Here is a 13,466-nt window from a genome sequence, read left to right on the forward strand (position 1 = left end):
AGTGCTTTGTATGGATAGACTGCTCGACTTATTTACTTATATGAATATTCATCATGTAAGACAGAGGTGACTAATATGCTTATTTTAATTTACTGCAAGAAGATGCTGGTTAAAGTATTTGTTGTTATTGGGTCACTAAGTCATGTCCAACTCTTTGTGACCCCATGGACTGTAGCCCTCCAGACTCCATCCATGGCATTTTCCAGGCAAGAATACTGGAGTGGATTGCCATTTCTTCTTTATTTTTTTAATATTTACTTATTTTTTATTTGGCTGTGCTGGATCTTAGCTGTGGCACGTGGGATCTAGTTTCTTGACCAGGGTTCAAATCATGGCCCCCTGCATTGGGAGCATGTAGTCTTAGCCACTGGACCACCAGGGAAGTCCTAGGGGTTGCTATTTCTGATCTTAAAAGTTGACTAACCTGAATATTTAATCCACCAAATATGCCTTGACAATGGTATTATACACCTGACAGGAGAATGAAATACATTAGCTAGATCAGGAAAGCTCCCCAAAGACACGCATCTAATACACAGACTAAATTAAATTTAGCATTAAGAATATCAATAATGGCATTTCTGAATAGCACAGTAGACTGTAAGACATGACATCTAAAGTTTCTTTTAAGATTTAGTAAGTTTATTTCTCACTAGCATATTTAAAGTAACAATTATTTAGCATAGCTTTTAAAGACTACCAATTCTGAGTTTTTGAGAATTTATTTAATCTTGAAAATGTAGCAAAAGCTCATGAACAGTCATTCATACTAAGCTGTTTTTTAAAAGAATATTATCAAACACAAACATCTTGGTAGATCTTTCTTCATGACTTAAAGTAACTATAGGATTTTGCAGAAATGTAAGACTCTCACTAATTTGAACACTGGTTTGATTTTACAGTCAATGAACTTAAACAATATGTGAACTGTGAACTTCAGATGTTCAAACTGGTTTTAGAAAAGGCAGAGGAGCCAGAGATCAAATTGCCAACATCCGCTGGATCACTGAGAAAGCAAGAGAGTTCCAGAAAAACATCTATTTCTGCTTTATTGACTATGCCAAAGACTTTGACTGTGTGGATCACAACAAAATGTGGAAAATTCTGAAAGAGATGGGAATACCAGACCACCTGACCTGCCTCTTAAGAAACCTGTGTGCAGGTCAGGAAGCAACAGTTAGAACTTGACATGGAACAACAGACTGGTTCCAAATAGGAAAAGGAGTACGTCAAGGCTGTATATTGTCACCCTGCTTATTTAACTTCTATGCAGAGTACATCATGAGAAACGCTGGACTGGAAGAAGCACAAGCTGGAATCAAGATTGCCGGGAGAAATATCAATCACCTCAGATATGCAGATGACACCACCCTTATGGCAGAAAGTGAAGGAGAACTAAAGAGCCTCTTGATGAAAGTGAAAGAGGAGAGTGAAAAAGTTGTCTTAAAGCTCAACATTCAGAAAACTAAGATCACAGCAAGAGGTTCCATCACTTCATGGCAAATAGATGGGGAAACAGTGGCTGACTTTATTTTTCTGAGCTCCAAAGTCACTGCAGATGGTGATTGCAGCCATGCAATTAATAGATGCTTACTCCCTGAAAGGAAAATTATGACAACCTAGACAGCATATTAAAAAGCAGAGACATTATTTTGTTAACAAAGGTCTGTCTAATCAAAGCTATGATTTTTCCAGTGGTCATGTATGTATGTGACAGTTGGACTATAAAGAAAGCTGAGCACTGAAGAATTGATGCTTTTGAACTGTGGTGTTGGAGAAGACTCTTGAGAGTCCCCTGGACTGCAAGGAGATCCAACCAGTCCATCCTAAAAGGAGATCGGTCCTGGGTGTTCACTGAAAGGACTGATGTTGAAGCTGAACTCCAATAGTTTGGCCACATGATGCAAAGGGGTGATTCATTTGAAAAGACCCTGATGCTGGGAGGGATTGGGGGCAGGAGGAGGAGGGGACGACAGAGGATGAGATGGCTGGATGGCATCACCGACTCGATGGACATGGGTTTGGGTGAACTCCAGGAGTTGGTGATGGACAGGGAGGCCTGGCGTGCTGTGCGTGGTTCATGGGGTCGCAAAGAGTCGGACACCACTGAGCGACTGAACTGAGCTTAAACAGGATCATTTAGTCACAAAGTATTTAAAGAAATTTAGAATAAAATCTGGTCTTATTTTTACATTTTAAAGAAACCAACAGGGGTGAAAAGTGTACACTAAAGCCTAGAGAACCATGATGATAATGCATTCTTTTAAAACTTTCTCTTATCCTTAAATGATCCACAAAACAGCTTACCCATTCGAACCACAGGGCAACTCTTCTTGCACTCCTGCCGACATTTCTTAGGTTTACATTTGTCATGGTTGACAATAGCAATTCTTGTTAATTTATCCGCCATGATTCTAAAGAAGTAAGACTATCCAGTTCCTCTATTAAAGAAAAGATTAACAAAATTATGGCATAGTCAATGCAGTTTATTAAGATAAGTAAGTCACAGGTATAAAAAGTTTGAGAGGAGGAGATATCACTATTTCAGATAGTAATACCTGGAACTAATTAAAAAAACAAACAAACTAGTGAAAGCAGTAAAATAACTTGTTATGTCTGGAAAAACAAAATTTTACTTATATATCATTAATCAGAAAATTTATATGAAGAAGGAAAAAAATACTACTCTCAACAGTATATACAAATGTGATGAAACTCAAAATTACCACTGAAAGACAAAAGACCTGAACAAATAGAATGGTATGCTGTCTCAATTTTCACAAAAGAGAACAGTCAATATCATAGTTTTCAATCTTCCCTGAATTTATACATTTAATTCAATCTCAAAGGGAAAAAACTGAATCAGACAAATAAAATCTAAAGCTCTTATGCAAAAAGTAGTAATAGCCAGGAAAATGGGAAGAGTAAGGGGTCAGGGGAACCTATACTTGACATATGGAAAAAATTGATATAAGGCCTAAGTAATTAATGCAGATACCAGTGGATGAATACTGACCAATAAAATAGAACAGAAAGACTTGACATGAAACATACATATGATAAAGATGTTTACTTCCTCCCTCAAACTAATCATCACTTCATGTCTTATCTGACTATGATACTACTGATGGAAGTGGCAATTATTAAGGGTTTAACCATTATGTTGGTCAATTGGAAAAAAAAGTAAAAACTGCTTTCGCTGAGAACTGAAAATATGGTCAAGATGAATTTTATGTTAACTGCGCTGATATGAAAAGGAGACCGGGGACTTCCCTGGAGGTCCAGAGGTTAGGATTTTGCCTTCCAGCATAAGGGGGTGAGAGTTGATCCTTGGTCGGAGAGCTAAGATTCCAATATGCCTTGCAGCCAAAAAACCAAAACATAAGACAGAAGCAATACAGTAACAAATTCAATAAAGACTTTAAAACTGATCCACACACACACAAAAGAGAGACCAAATAACCAAGTAGCTGAAAGTTTGAAAGCTTAGTCGCTCAGTTGTTTCCGACTCTTCGTGATCCCATGGGTTACAGACTACCAAGCTCCTCCGTCCATGGGATTTTCCACAAGAGTGCTGGAGTGGGGTGCCATTAACTATACGTATATAATTTTGGAGCTTTTAAAGTCTTGATATTTAACAGCACCATAAATTACAGAGCTGAGGTCAAAGTTAGCATAATCTTCTATATACTGGGCTTAGTGATAGAAATTAATTTTCTTAGAATGTGATCAAAGTAATTCCAAAAAGCGCCTTTCTACTCCAGTTTATTCGAATATGTAATGAAAGAACCTCAAGCCAATAGATTATTGATCAACAAAGACATTCTGCTGGCTTTTTCTATCATGACTATGAACCCCCATCCAGATTTTTCTTGACTGAAAGCTTCCTCTTATATTACTCTCCAGTCTTTCACACATCCCTTCAATATCGTTAGGTTTGGAGAGGACTAAGAGATGTTGCTCTTAGTGCTGCTCCTAGACAATTATTATCTCTCCCTTCTCATTAAAAACAGCCAGCTTTTGCTTCTTAGGTCATCCATCTGCTTTAGTCATTTCCAACCATATCAGTCCCTCATATCCTTTGAAGACTCCAGCCCTTGGCTAATGTTTACTCTTTACCAACTCTTGTCATAATACTTGGTGATTTCAATATGTTCATAGATGATCCTTCTATTAATAGCCTGTCCTCTCAGTTTATTAACCACTTTCCTCTAGTGAGCTTGTCTTTTACCCTACCCTACCTAGCCCTTCTTCCTTTGGCCAAATCCTTTACCTCATCATTTTGAATAACTGCATTTTTCTATAACCGACCTTTCAAATACACCATTCTCCAACCACCATTTCTATCTTTTCACTTCACCACTCACATATACAACAATCCAACAACCCTTTGAACTCCCCTCACTCCTCAGACCTGTAACTGTCTTTGCTGCTGCTGCTGCTAAGTTGCTTCAGTCGTGTCCGACTCTGTGCGACCCCATAGACGGCAGCCCATCAGGCTCCCCCGTCCCTGGGATTCTCCAGGCAAGGATACTGGAGTGGGTTGCCATTGCCTTCTCCAATGCATGAAAGTGAAAAGTGAAAGGGAAGTCGCTCAGTCATGTCCAACTCTTAGTGACCCCATGGACTGCAGCCTACCAGGCTTCTCTGTCCACGGGATTTTCCAGACAAGAGTACTGGAGTGGGTTGGCAGTGCCTTCTCCAGTAACTGTCTCTAGATTCTATTAAATTTCCACTGTCCTTCATCCCTTTGTATCTTCGATTTCTTCTGTACCCACCTAAAATTGTCACTTACACCCTTATCTATAATTCTGGTTAAATTCAACTCTTCACCTGCACACAGATGGCAAGAGAAAAAATAAAGCCATGCTGACTAGTATTATCTCAAGTGAACCTTTATGCCAATTAGCCATCACACTATATGTATTTCCATAGCTAAGTCCCTTTGCAAACTAAAAGATATCCATCCACCAAGGAAAAGGTTACAACAATTTTTTCCTGTCTGTAACATCATCAATTATTCAGTCTTTCCACCAGCTTATTCCCAGCATTCAAACACTTCATTACCTGACCCCACCCTCCCCCACTGCTTCATTTCTCCACCAAGACTGCCAGGAGAAATGTCAATAACCTCAGACGGAAACGAACTGCCTACACTCAGATGTAAAAGAGTTCACATTTCTCTAGGTATTTTCTGCGGAATCCACTGCAGACATTAGTGTCCATCATTTCTAACAGCCTGTCAGGTCATCACTGCATTTTACATGACTAAAGCAAATGGTCGCCGGTATTTGCTTCAGGGTCTTAGCATTTTCTGCTCCCTTTGCGGGTAATGCTACTCCCACTAGTGGCTCACTCCTTCAAGTCTTTAATGTTGATTCTCAGTGAGTCTTCTCTAGCTATGAAACTGCCTTGTTTTCTTCTTCTTCTTAGCTCTTTCTACTATATTACATAGTATATATTTCATATACATGTACGTATACGATATATATAGGGTTTTCCTCATAGCTCAGTTGGTAAAGAAACTGCCTGCATTGCAGGAGACCTTGGTTTGATTCCTGGATTAGGAAGATTTGCTGGAGAAGGGATAGGCTACCCTCTCCAGTATTCCTGGGTTTCCCTTGTAGCTCAGCTGGTAAAGAATCCCTGCAATGAGGAAGACCTGGGTTAGATCCTTGGGTTGGGAAGATCCCCTGGAAAAGGGAAAGGCTACCCACCCCAGCATTCTGGCCTAGAGAAATCCCCGTGTATAGTCCATGGGGTCGCAAAGAGTCTGACACGACAATTTACTGTGTGTGTATATGCATTTATGTATTCTCTCTCTACACACACACAGACAATATTTTTCCCTCGCCAACTACAAAGTACCCCATCACGAGTGCTGGAATTTTGTTTGTTCATTTCAGTGGCTGGCCCAGTGTCTACGTAGTAGGAAAGCAAACATTTCTATTGAATGAAATGTGAAAATGAATTTAAATATAGTAAATAAATTTCCTACAGGTTATAACAACTTTAGGAGTCTTTGCAAGTTACCAATACATTATAGTGACAGTTAAACACTAAAGTATATTATTTTTAAAAATCACCCAAAATGAGACAAATATCGTATGTAATAGAGTTACATTAATGGATAGGTTCACTTTACCTCTTTATAACTTTTAGAAACTCATCTAAAGATCAGCATAAGAAAGTAAGTGATTTACGAACTGCTACCAAAAAACCTATCATTCTAGAAGAGACAACTCCCAAGAGACTGAAGATTCTTCAGCTATTAAAAATAATAAAACTAGAGATCATACAAATTATGGTGAATGAGCATGATGAATTCCCCTGCAGGGGATAAATCTTCATTGATTTATCAATGAAACTGTTTACAATAAGGTTTATTTCTGCCAAACTACCAAATTGTTTTAACTGCTATTTCAAACCATTTAAAAAACCAAATGACTGTAGAAGATGATTTTTATAAAATAAAACATACTAGAGATGGTTAATGGAGAAGGCAATGGCACCCCACTCCTGTACTCTTGCCTGGAAAATGCCATGGATGGAGGAGCCTGGTGGGCTGCAGTCCATGGGGTCGCTAAGAGTCGGACAAGACTGAGCGACATCACTTGCACTTTTCACTTTCATGCACTGGAGAAGGCAATGGCACCCCACTCCAGTGTTCTTGCCTGGAGAATCCCAGGGATGGGGGAGCCCGGTGGGCTGCCGTCTATGGAGTCACACAGAGTCAGACACGACTGAAGTGACTTAGCAGCAGCAGAGATGGTTAATAAGCTGATTTATATTTTAAAATGATAAATTATAATGCAGTTAAGAAAAATGAATACAGATTCTTTGTAGAACTGTTAATTAACAGAGCAAAGTGTAGACACTATTGTTAATTAAATTTCTATGTAAGTTTCAAGAACTGGGAAGAAGGATCCCCTCCTTTCTTTTTCAGTGAGAAAGCTACAGTACAGGAAAGCTTGGAGAGGAAGACTGTAGTTACAGACTCCTAGGAACAAACAGGGATCTGAAGCTATCTCAAATCTGAAAACAAACTGTTGAAAACAGGTACTTAAACAATGACCTCTATCATCCTTCCAGCTGAAAGGAAAAAAGGAAGTGAGACATTTATGGAAAGCATTTGTAGTCTAAAGAAACTTAAGTCGAACAGTCATGTCCAACTCTTTGCAATCCCATGGATTGTAGTCTATCAGGCTCCTCCGTCCATGAGATTCCCCAGGCAGGAGTACTGGAGTGGGTTGCCATTTCCTTCTCCAGGGGATCTTCCTGACTCAGGGATTGAATCATCCATCTGCTTTACCGTCTGAGCCACCAGGGAAGCAAAGTCTTAACCACTGGACCACCAAGGAAGTCCCAGGAGTTTTCCCGATAGCTCAGCTGGTAAAGGATCCACCTGCAATGCAGGAGACCCTGGTTCGATTCCAGGGTTGGGAAGATCCGCTAGAGAATGGAAAAAGCTACCCACTCCAGTCTGGCCTCAAGAACCAGCCCACGGAATCGGACAGGACTGAGCGACTTTTCACTTTGTAGTCTAAAACCAAAATTATTTTAACACCCTGTGAAAGCATATGAAAACGAATGATGCTTATGTCATGTGAAATATTATAAAATTCTATGCTATTGCAGGTTATTAAATTTATAAAACGTGTAAGTCGGGAGTGGTGCACAACTCTGATTTCAGAGTCTTAAACTGAAGACAATTAGAAGGGACGCTAAATTAATATAACTTTATCCTTGCCCCATACCAGCAATTACATTAAATATTCTTCCTAAAAATATTTTTTTACAGGGGGAACAAGGATTTTAACTAAAACAAAAATAAACAACACTTTTTGGTTCAGATAAGACAAGAGCCCTCGGTTAATACTGACAAAAACGAAGCATTATCGTCAAGTAGCTGGTATAGAATGCATATTCTCAGAACCAGGGACAAAAGTACTGAGGACTGCAAAACAGATGCCACTCTCATAAATGCAGTTAGCAGTCCCGTGGAAGAGAAAGCACCCCTCCCCCCAGTAAAACCAAATACAGTGTTTTGACAGTTATTTCTCTCTCACCGATTTTACCATAAAAAATGAGATAACCTGCTTAGGTAGTTTATGGGATGTGGGAATTGACTTTAGCCGTCGCGCCCACGATGCAAGAACCACTGAAGGGGAAATAAAGGTACTTTCAGTAAAGACATAGAACCTGATCTCCAGGGGTTTAAGATATGATAACGGGGAAATCGAAGAAATCACCAAGTGTCATAAAAACTACTGCGAAATGCAAAATGCGTTCAACTGGGAGATTATTTGAGATCACCATGGTGACAGCAGAGTACAAGCCGCTGTGAGAAAAGTCTGGCCATCATTTCTATAAAGACTGGGAGTGGACGAGGAGGATCCGACTTCTTGGCGGTAAGATGCCGTGACTCATTCCACAATCCCCAAACCGCGAAGAAAAGGCTTCCACCTGCGCCAGAAGAGCCGGGGCAATAGGGGACGCTCTAAGTTATAAAGGCGGCTTTCATACAGACTCAGGGCTAGGGGAGGCGCGGGGTCAAGGCGGGAGTGGAGGCGGCGGGGAGTGGACCACCGAGAGAATGGCACCTATATCCATTTCCATGTCCCCTGGCGGGGGTGGCGGGCCATAGCGGCCGAGAGCCGGGTCAGCTGCAGGGAGAGGGCGAGGCGCCCCCAGCGCTCGGCGGCACCCGCGCTCCGGCGGTTCCAGCTGTCTCGTGCAAGCCGGCTGCCACGCGCCGCTGCCGCCGCCACCTGAGGCCTAACCAAAGCCTCTCGGAGAATGTCCCCACGGTGTTTAGACCGTGGCTGACTGCAGCTAAAGGCCAAACCCCTCCAGGCTATTCACGTACCTGGAGAAACAGATTCCCCTGGCGGAGGGGAACGCAGAGATCAAATCGGCGCTCGCTTTTCACTTCTCAGCCACACAGCGTGTTCCTGCGGCCACCGGCCAAAATGGCGGTGCCCAGCCGCCGCCTCACGCATGCCACAAGGACGTAACGCGCGTGCGCGCCAGGGCGCGCCAGGCGGAGCTGTGGAAGAGGTAGAGAGAGGCGGCTGGGACTGACGTCATTGTACTGCGACCCCAGGGACATCTCTGGGGAAGCTAGGCGGGCCTGGGAAGCCGGGTGGGAGTGGCGCGGAGCTGCGGCGGATCCAGAAAAACCGAGTGGCGGCAAGCAGAGTCCGCAAGCTGTAAGTGCGTGGGCTTTCCCCGACGGGGAGAATGGTTCTAGCTTAAGCGAACACCTCTTCTGCATTGTCAGTCTTCTTTTACGCCATTTCCTCAAGGCCCGTGGGTCAGAAATGGATCTTTAGAGGTGGCCCATTTTAGCACTTCTGGCAGAGGTGTCAAGCAGAACCGACAGAGTCTGGACCAGACACTGCTCGCGGTGGCTTTCTCTCCTTGACCTTAGCTCCTGAACGGAATGGCCCGGAACCCATTCTTCTTCGAGCTCCGTGTTTTTTCCATTTGGTGGCATCCAGTGCCAAGCTCGGCAGGTGAATTCTGCTCCAAAATAGAGATGGGCCTTTTCTGCTCCAAAATAGAGATGGGCCTTTTGGGGGGACAGTTTGACATTTTTGGACATTTGAACATGTGACCGTAGGTTTAATTGCCTCATCTTAGATCTATCTTAACTTGCAGGTGGGAATACTTTAGTTTATTATTGAACCTATCCATTCATCCATGTACTCATTCAGAAAACTGCTAACGGATCGTTTAAACCTCAGTCCTTTCCAGTTTGTAGTTCAGTGTCTGGTATTATTTAAAGAGTATCAAGTGTGAAGAGTTAGGGAACAACTGAGATCTGACAGGAGGTGAATATCAAAGAGACAGTGTGCAAACCTTCTGGGCCAGGTTCATAATAGCATGTATGTATAACGATGTTCAGTAGTTGAAACTTTGCATTGCTGAAGCAATCTTACATGTTGTTCACTATCCTGGAGGGTTTTTTTTTCCCCCCACATTTGGACACAGTTACCAAGATTAACTAACAAAAGGTGTGAAGGATGAAGTAAACTTGTGGTTTAGAATAGGCCCGTTTCTAGGCATTAAAGGCATTCTTCTGAGTTTATGTTCTACGGTAAGAGCACATGTAATTGGAATTTTTGACAATGAAGAGATGCGATTTTTCTCTGCATCACTTAATGGATTATATAAGATGTAGACCAATATTTACATACTCCAGGATTAAGATTTCAGTCTTTTTTAGGGAAAAAACTGCATTTGAATTGAAATTGTTGCTCATGGAGGTATAGAACTGCACAGCATTATAGAGTTACACATCAGCCCCTTTAGCAGGAAAGGGGAAAGCCCAGACCCCTCGAAAGTCTAGACTAGTTAAAGGTGAGCCTTGAGTTGACATCCTGATCCTATGGCGTTTTGACTACTGTATTTTGCTGCTTTGCACAACTTGTAAGTTACATTGTAGAAACAAGACTGAATTCTCAGGCCTTTTAAATTGCAGTGGTTATGTCAACTGCTTTTGAAAATAGATGGTTACTATCCAGGTTACATTAGTGATATGCTGGCTGTTAAACTTTTACCATTTGTAGAAAGATGCTCAGGTCCTGGTGTAATGTGAATATTCTTTTTTTCTGCATAGAATATTTTTAAAATGACCACACCAAACAAGACACCTCCTGGTGCTGACCCTAAGCAGTTGGAAAGGACTGGAACAGTACGGGAAATTGGGTCACAAGCTGTTTGGTCACTCTCATCTTGTAAACCAGGTAAAACAAAACAGAAAGAAACTGTTTGTGTTAACTACTGAAAGTTTCCTTGTACACTGGACTGATTTTAATATTCATTTTGTTTAGATGTGTGTGTATGTGTATGTGAGTCACTCAGTCGTGTTTGACTCTTGGCGACCCTTAGCTCGCCAGGCTCCTCTGTCCATGGAATTCTGCAGGCAAGAATACTGGAGTGGATTGCTATTCCCTTCTCCAGGGCATCTTCCTAACCCAGGGATTGAACCCAAGTCTCCTGCATTAAATGCAGATTCTTTACAGTCTCAGCCACCAGGGAAGCCCTTTGTTCAGAGGCTTTATTTTAATTTTAAAGTCTAATTGGATTTTCATTTGTTACATATCTCTTCTTAATTGCTTTACTAGTATCCACTTCAGTTTAACTGCACATGTTATAAGGTCCCTTTATCCTCTCCTCTTTTTGCTATGATTTAGTTACTTGGTTAGCATTTTTTTGACTATTTCTCTGGATGGGATAAATGAATGATACATTTTTTTTGGGTGATTATATATCCCCAAATAACTATTTGACTCTTGGTTGGGATAGAATTCTCTTTCTCTCTTTTTTTTTTTTTTCCCTTGTGTGATAAAGTACATTTTTTTTTTTTCTATTTTGAGAAAGGTGTCACTTCAGACTTTGACTAGGATGAAGTTGGATTAATTCTCCCCATTTAATGTGTAGTATTCACGCTAGAACTCACATTACCAGAGACTGAGAATTTCTTTATGGACTTAACACTGCCTCCTTTTCCTGGACCTAAAGCAAAATAAATCTGTAGTGCTTTACACATTTGCGTGTCATCCTTATACAGGGGCCATGCTAATCTTCTGGCTATCATTCCAGTTTTAGCATATGTGCTGTCAAAGCAAGCCCTGGGATAGAATTCTTGAGTGGCAGTCCTTCTCTCAAAAAGTTGGGCGTGCTAGTTTACCACTTCCTTTTTATCATGTTGCAAGTAAAATGGTGTATATCTGCCTTACATGCTAAGTAACTTGTTCTTTCTTTCTATTGATTCTTAGAGTTCAAGACTTTTGCCAGTATACATGTGTATCTTTTCTCATCCATATAGCCTGTAATATGATAGGCATTTTCAATCTGTAGACTCAAGCTCAGAGAAAGTTTTTAAGCTTAAGGAATTTCAACGATAATGGTACTGATTCAGTAGTCATTTTTCTCTCAGAAAGCTCTACTATTTACACATTAAGACTCCTGAAACCATCTTCCCAACCCAGCCTCTTCTGTTTCTCCTTAAGATTCTTTTCTCTCTCTTTTTATGAGTAATTTGAGGTATAATTTACTTAAGAAAATCTCACCCTTTTTGTATGTACAGTTATATGAATTTTAACAAGCACATCACAAATTAAAGCACCATCACAATTAAACACAGATTATTTTCATCATTTAAAGAAATTTCCTCATGTCTCTTTGTAGTCAATCTTTTGCCCCATCCCAGACCATTGACAACTTGATCTGTTTTGTGTCTTTGGTTTTTACCTTTCTCAGAATGCCATATAAATGTAATCATATTTTATGTAGCTTTTGAGGTCTTACTTCTTCCACTTAGTATAGTACGTTTGTGATTGTTCCTTTAGGAGTTGGTTCCTTTTTACTGCTGATTAGTATTCCATTGTATGGATGTATCACATTTTGTTACCTGTTCACCAGTTAATGGACCTTTAGGTTTGTGGTAGTCAGCTTCCCAAATGGTACCAGTGATTCCTGTTTCCTGGTTTTCATGCACCTCTGATGACCTCTCCCACACTGTGTCAGGGTTAGTCTCTGGGACCAGGAGAATATGGCAGATTGCAGCCTCAGTGTGCAATTTCTGAGACTAGATCATAAACGACATCGTGGCTCTGCCATGCTCTTATTTGGATCACACCGTCTAGGGGAAACCAGCTCCCATTCTGTGAGGGAGCAAGGGGACCCGTGGAGAGGTTGATGTGGTGAGAGGCATGGCCTTCTGACAATAGCCAGTGGAGAACTGGGGCCTCTTGGCAATAGTCATATGATTAAACCACCTTAGAATGGATCCTCCAGCCACTGGGTAACCAAACTGCTCCCAAATTCCTCTCTCATAGAAATTGTGAAGTGATGCATGTTTGGTGTTTCAAGGTGCTAAGTTAACTAAGATAAGGTTGCGTCCAATGTTTGGGGATTATGGAGGAATCTACCATAAGCATTCATGTACAGGTTTTTATGTAGACATATTTTTATTTTTCTTGATACTTCAGAGCAGAGTGGCTGGGTTAATTTATTTTTATTTCTTCCTTTCCAGTCCATACCTTTTATTTCCTTCTCTTGTCTTATTGCATGAGCTAAGACTTTCAATATGATGTTACATAGAAATGGCCAAAAGGGTTGTTGTTGTTTAGTCACAAGTCATGTCCGACTTTTTTTTCTTTGCAATCCTATGGACTGTAGCCCCCCTAGGCTTCTCTGACCATGAGATTTTCCAGACAAGAATACCGGAGTTGCCATTTCTTTCTCCAAGGGATCTGCTCAACCCGGGGATTGAACCTGTATCTCCTGCCTTTAGATGTGGACCTTTTACCGCTGAGCCACCAGGGAAGCCCCAAGTACGGTGTTGGCTGTTGTTTCTTATGGATATATAAAGTTGAGGAAGTCCCCCTAATTTCGGTAGATGTGCTGATAGACTTTTGCCTTGAATGAATGTTGAATCTGTCAGATGCTTTCTC

The 13,466-nt window shown here is 41.1% G+C and overlaps 2 protein-coding genes and 1 non-coding gene across 3 annotated transcripts in view; 1 reads left to right on the top strand and 2 right to left on the bottom strand.

The window, feature by feature from the left end:
* ABCE1 (ATP binding cassette subfamily E member 1) overlaps nucleotides 1-8,976 on the bottom strand; it is a 30,754-nt gene extending 21,778 nt beyond the window's left edge. Inside the window, exons 1-2 of the mRNA XM_068989534.1 lie at nucleotides 8,870-8,976; nucleotides 2,308-2,441 (exon numbers count right to left, since the gene is read on the bottom strand). Coding sequence (XP_068845635.1) covers nucleotides 2,308-2,410 — 103 coding nt within the window. The 5' untranslated portion in view covers nucleotides 2,411-2,441; nucleotides 8,870-8,976. The remainder of the gene's footprint in view (nucleotides 1-2,307; nucleotides 2,442-8,869) is intronic.
* Nucleotides 8,977-9,105: 129 nt separating this feature from the next.
* Nucleotides 9,106-13,466, top strand: part of ANAPC10 (anaphase promoting complex subunit 10) — an 85,280-nt gene continuing 80,919 nt past the window's right edge. The window contains exons 1-2 of the mRNA XM_068990046.1: nucleotides 9,106-9,212; nucleotides 10,625-10,751. Of these exons, the coding sequence (XP_068846147.1) occupies nucleotides 10,637-10,751 (115 nt within the window). The 5' untranslated portion in view covers nucleotides 9,106-9,212; nucleotides 10,625-10,636. The remainder of the gene's footprint in view (nucleotides 9,213-10,624; nucleotides 10,752-13,466) is intronic.
* On the bottom strand, nucleotides 11,534-11,636 carry LOC138094213 (U6 spliceosomal RNA). Its single transcript, XR_011146242.1, has one exon. It is a non-coding gene; the product is annotated as a U6 spliceosomal RNA (small nuclear RNA).

The sequence above is a fragment of the Capricornis sumatraensis genome, chromosome 17 (assembly GCF_032405125.1).
Source record: "Capricornis sumatraensis isolate serow.1 chromosome 17, serow.2, whole genome shotgun sequence".
Lineage (NCBI taxonomy): Eukaryota > Metazoa > Chordata > Mammalia > Artiodactyla > Bovidae > Capricornis > Capricornis sumatraensis.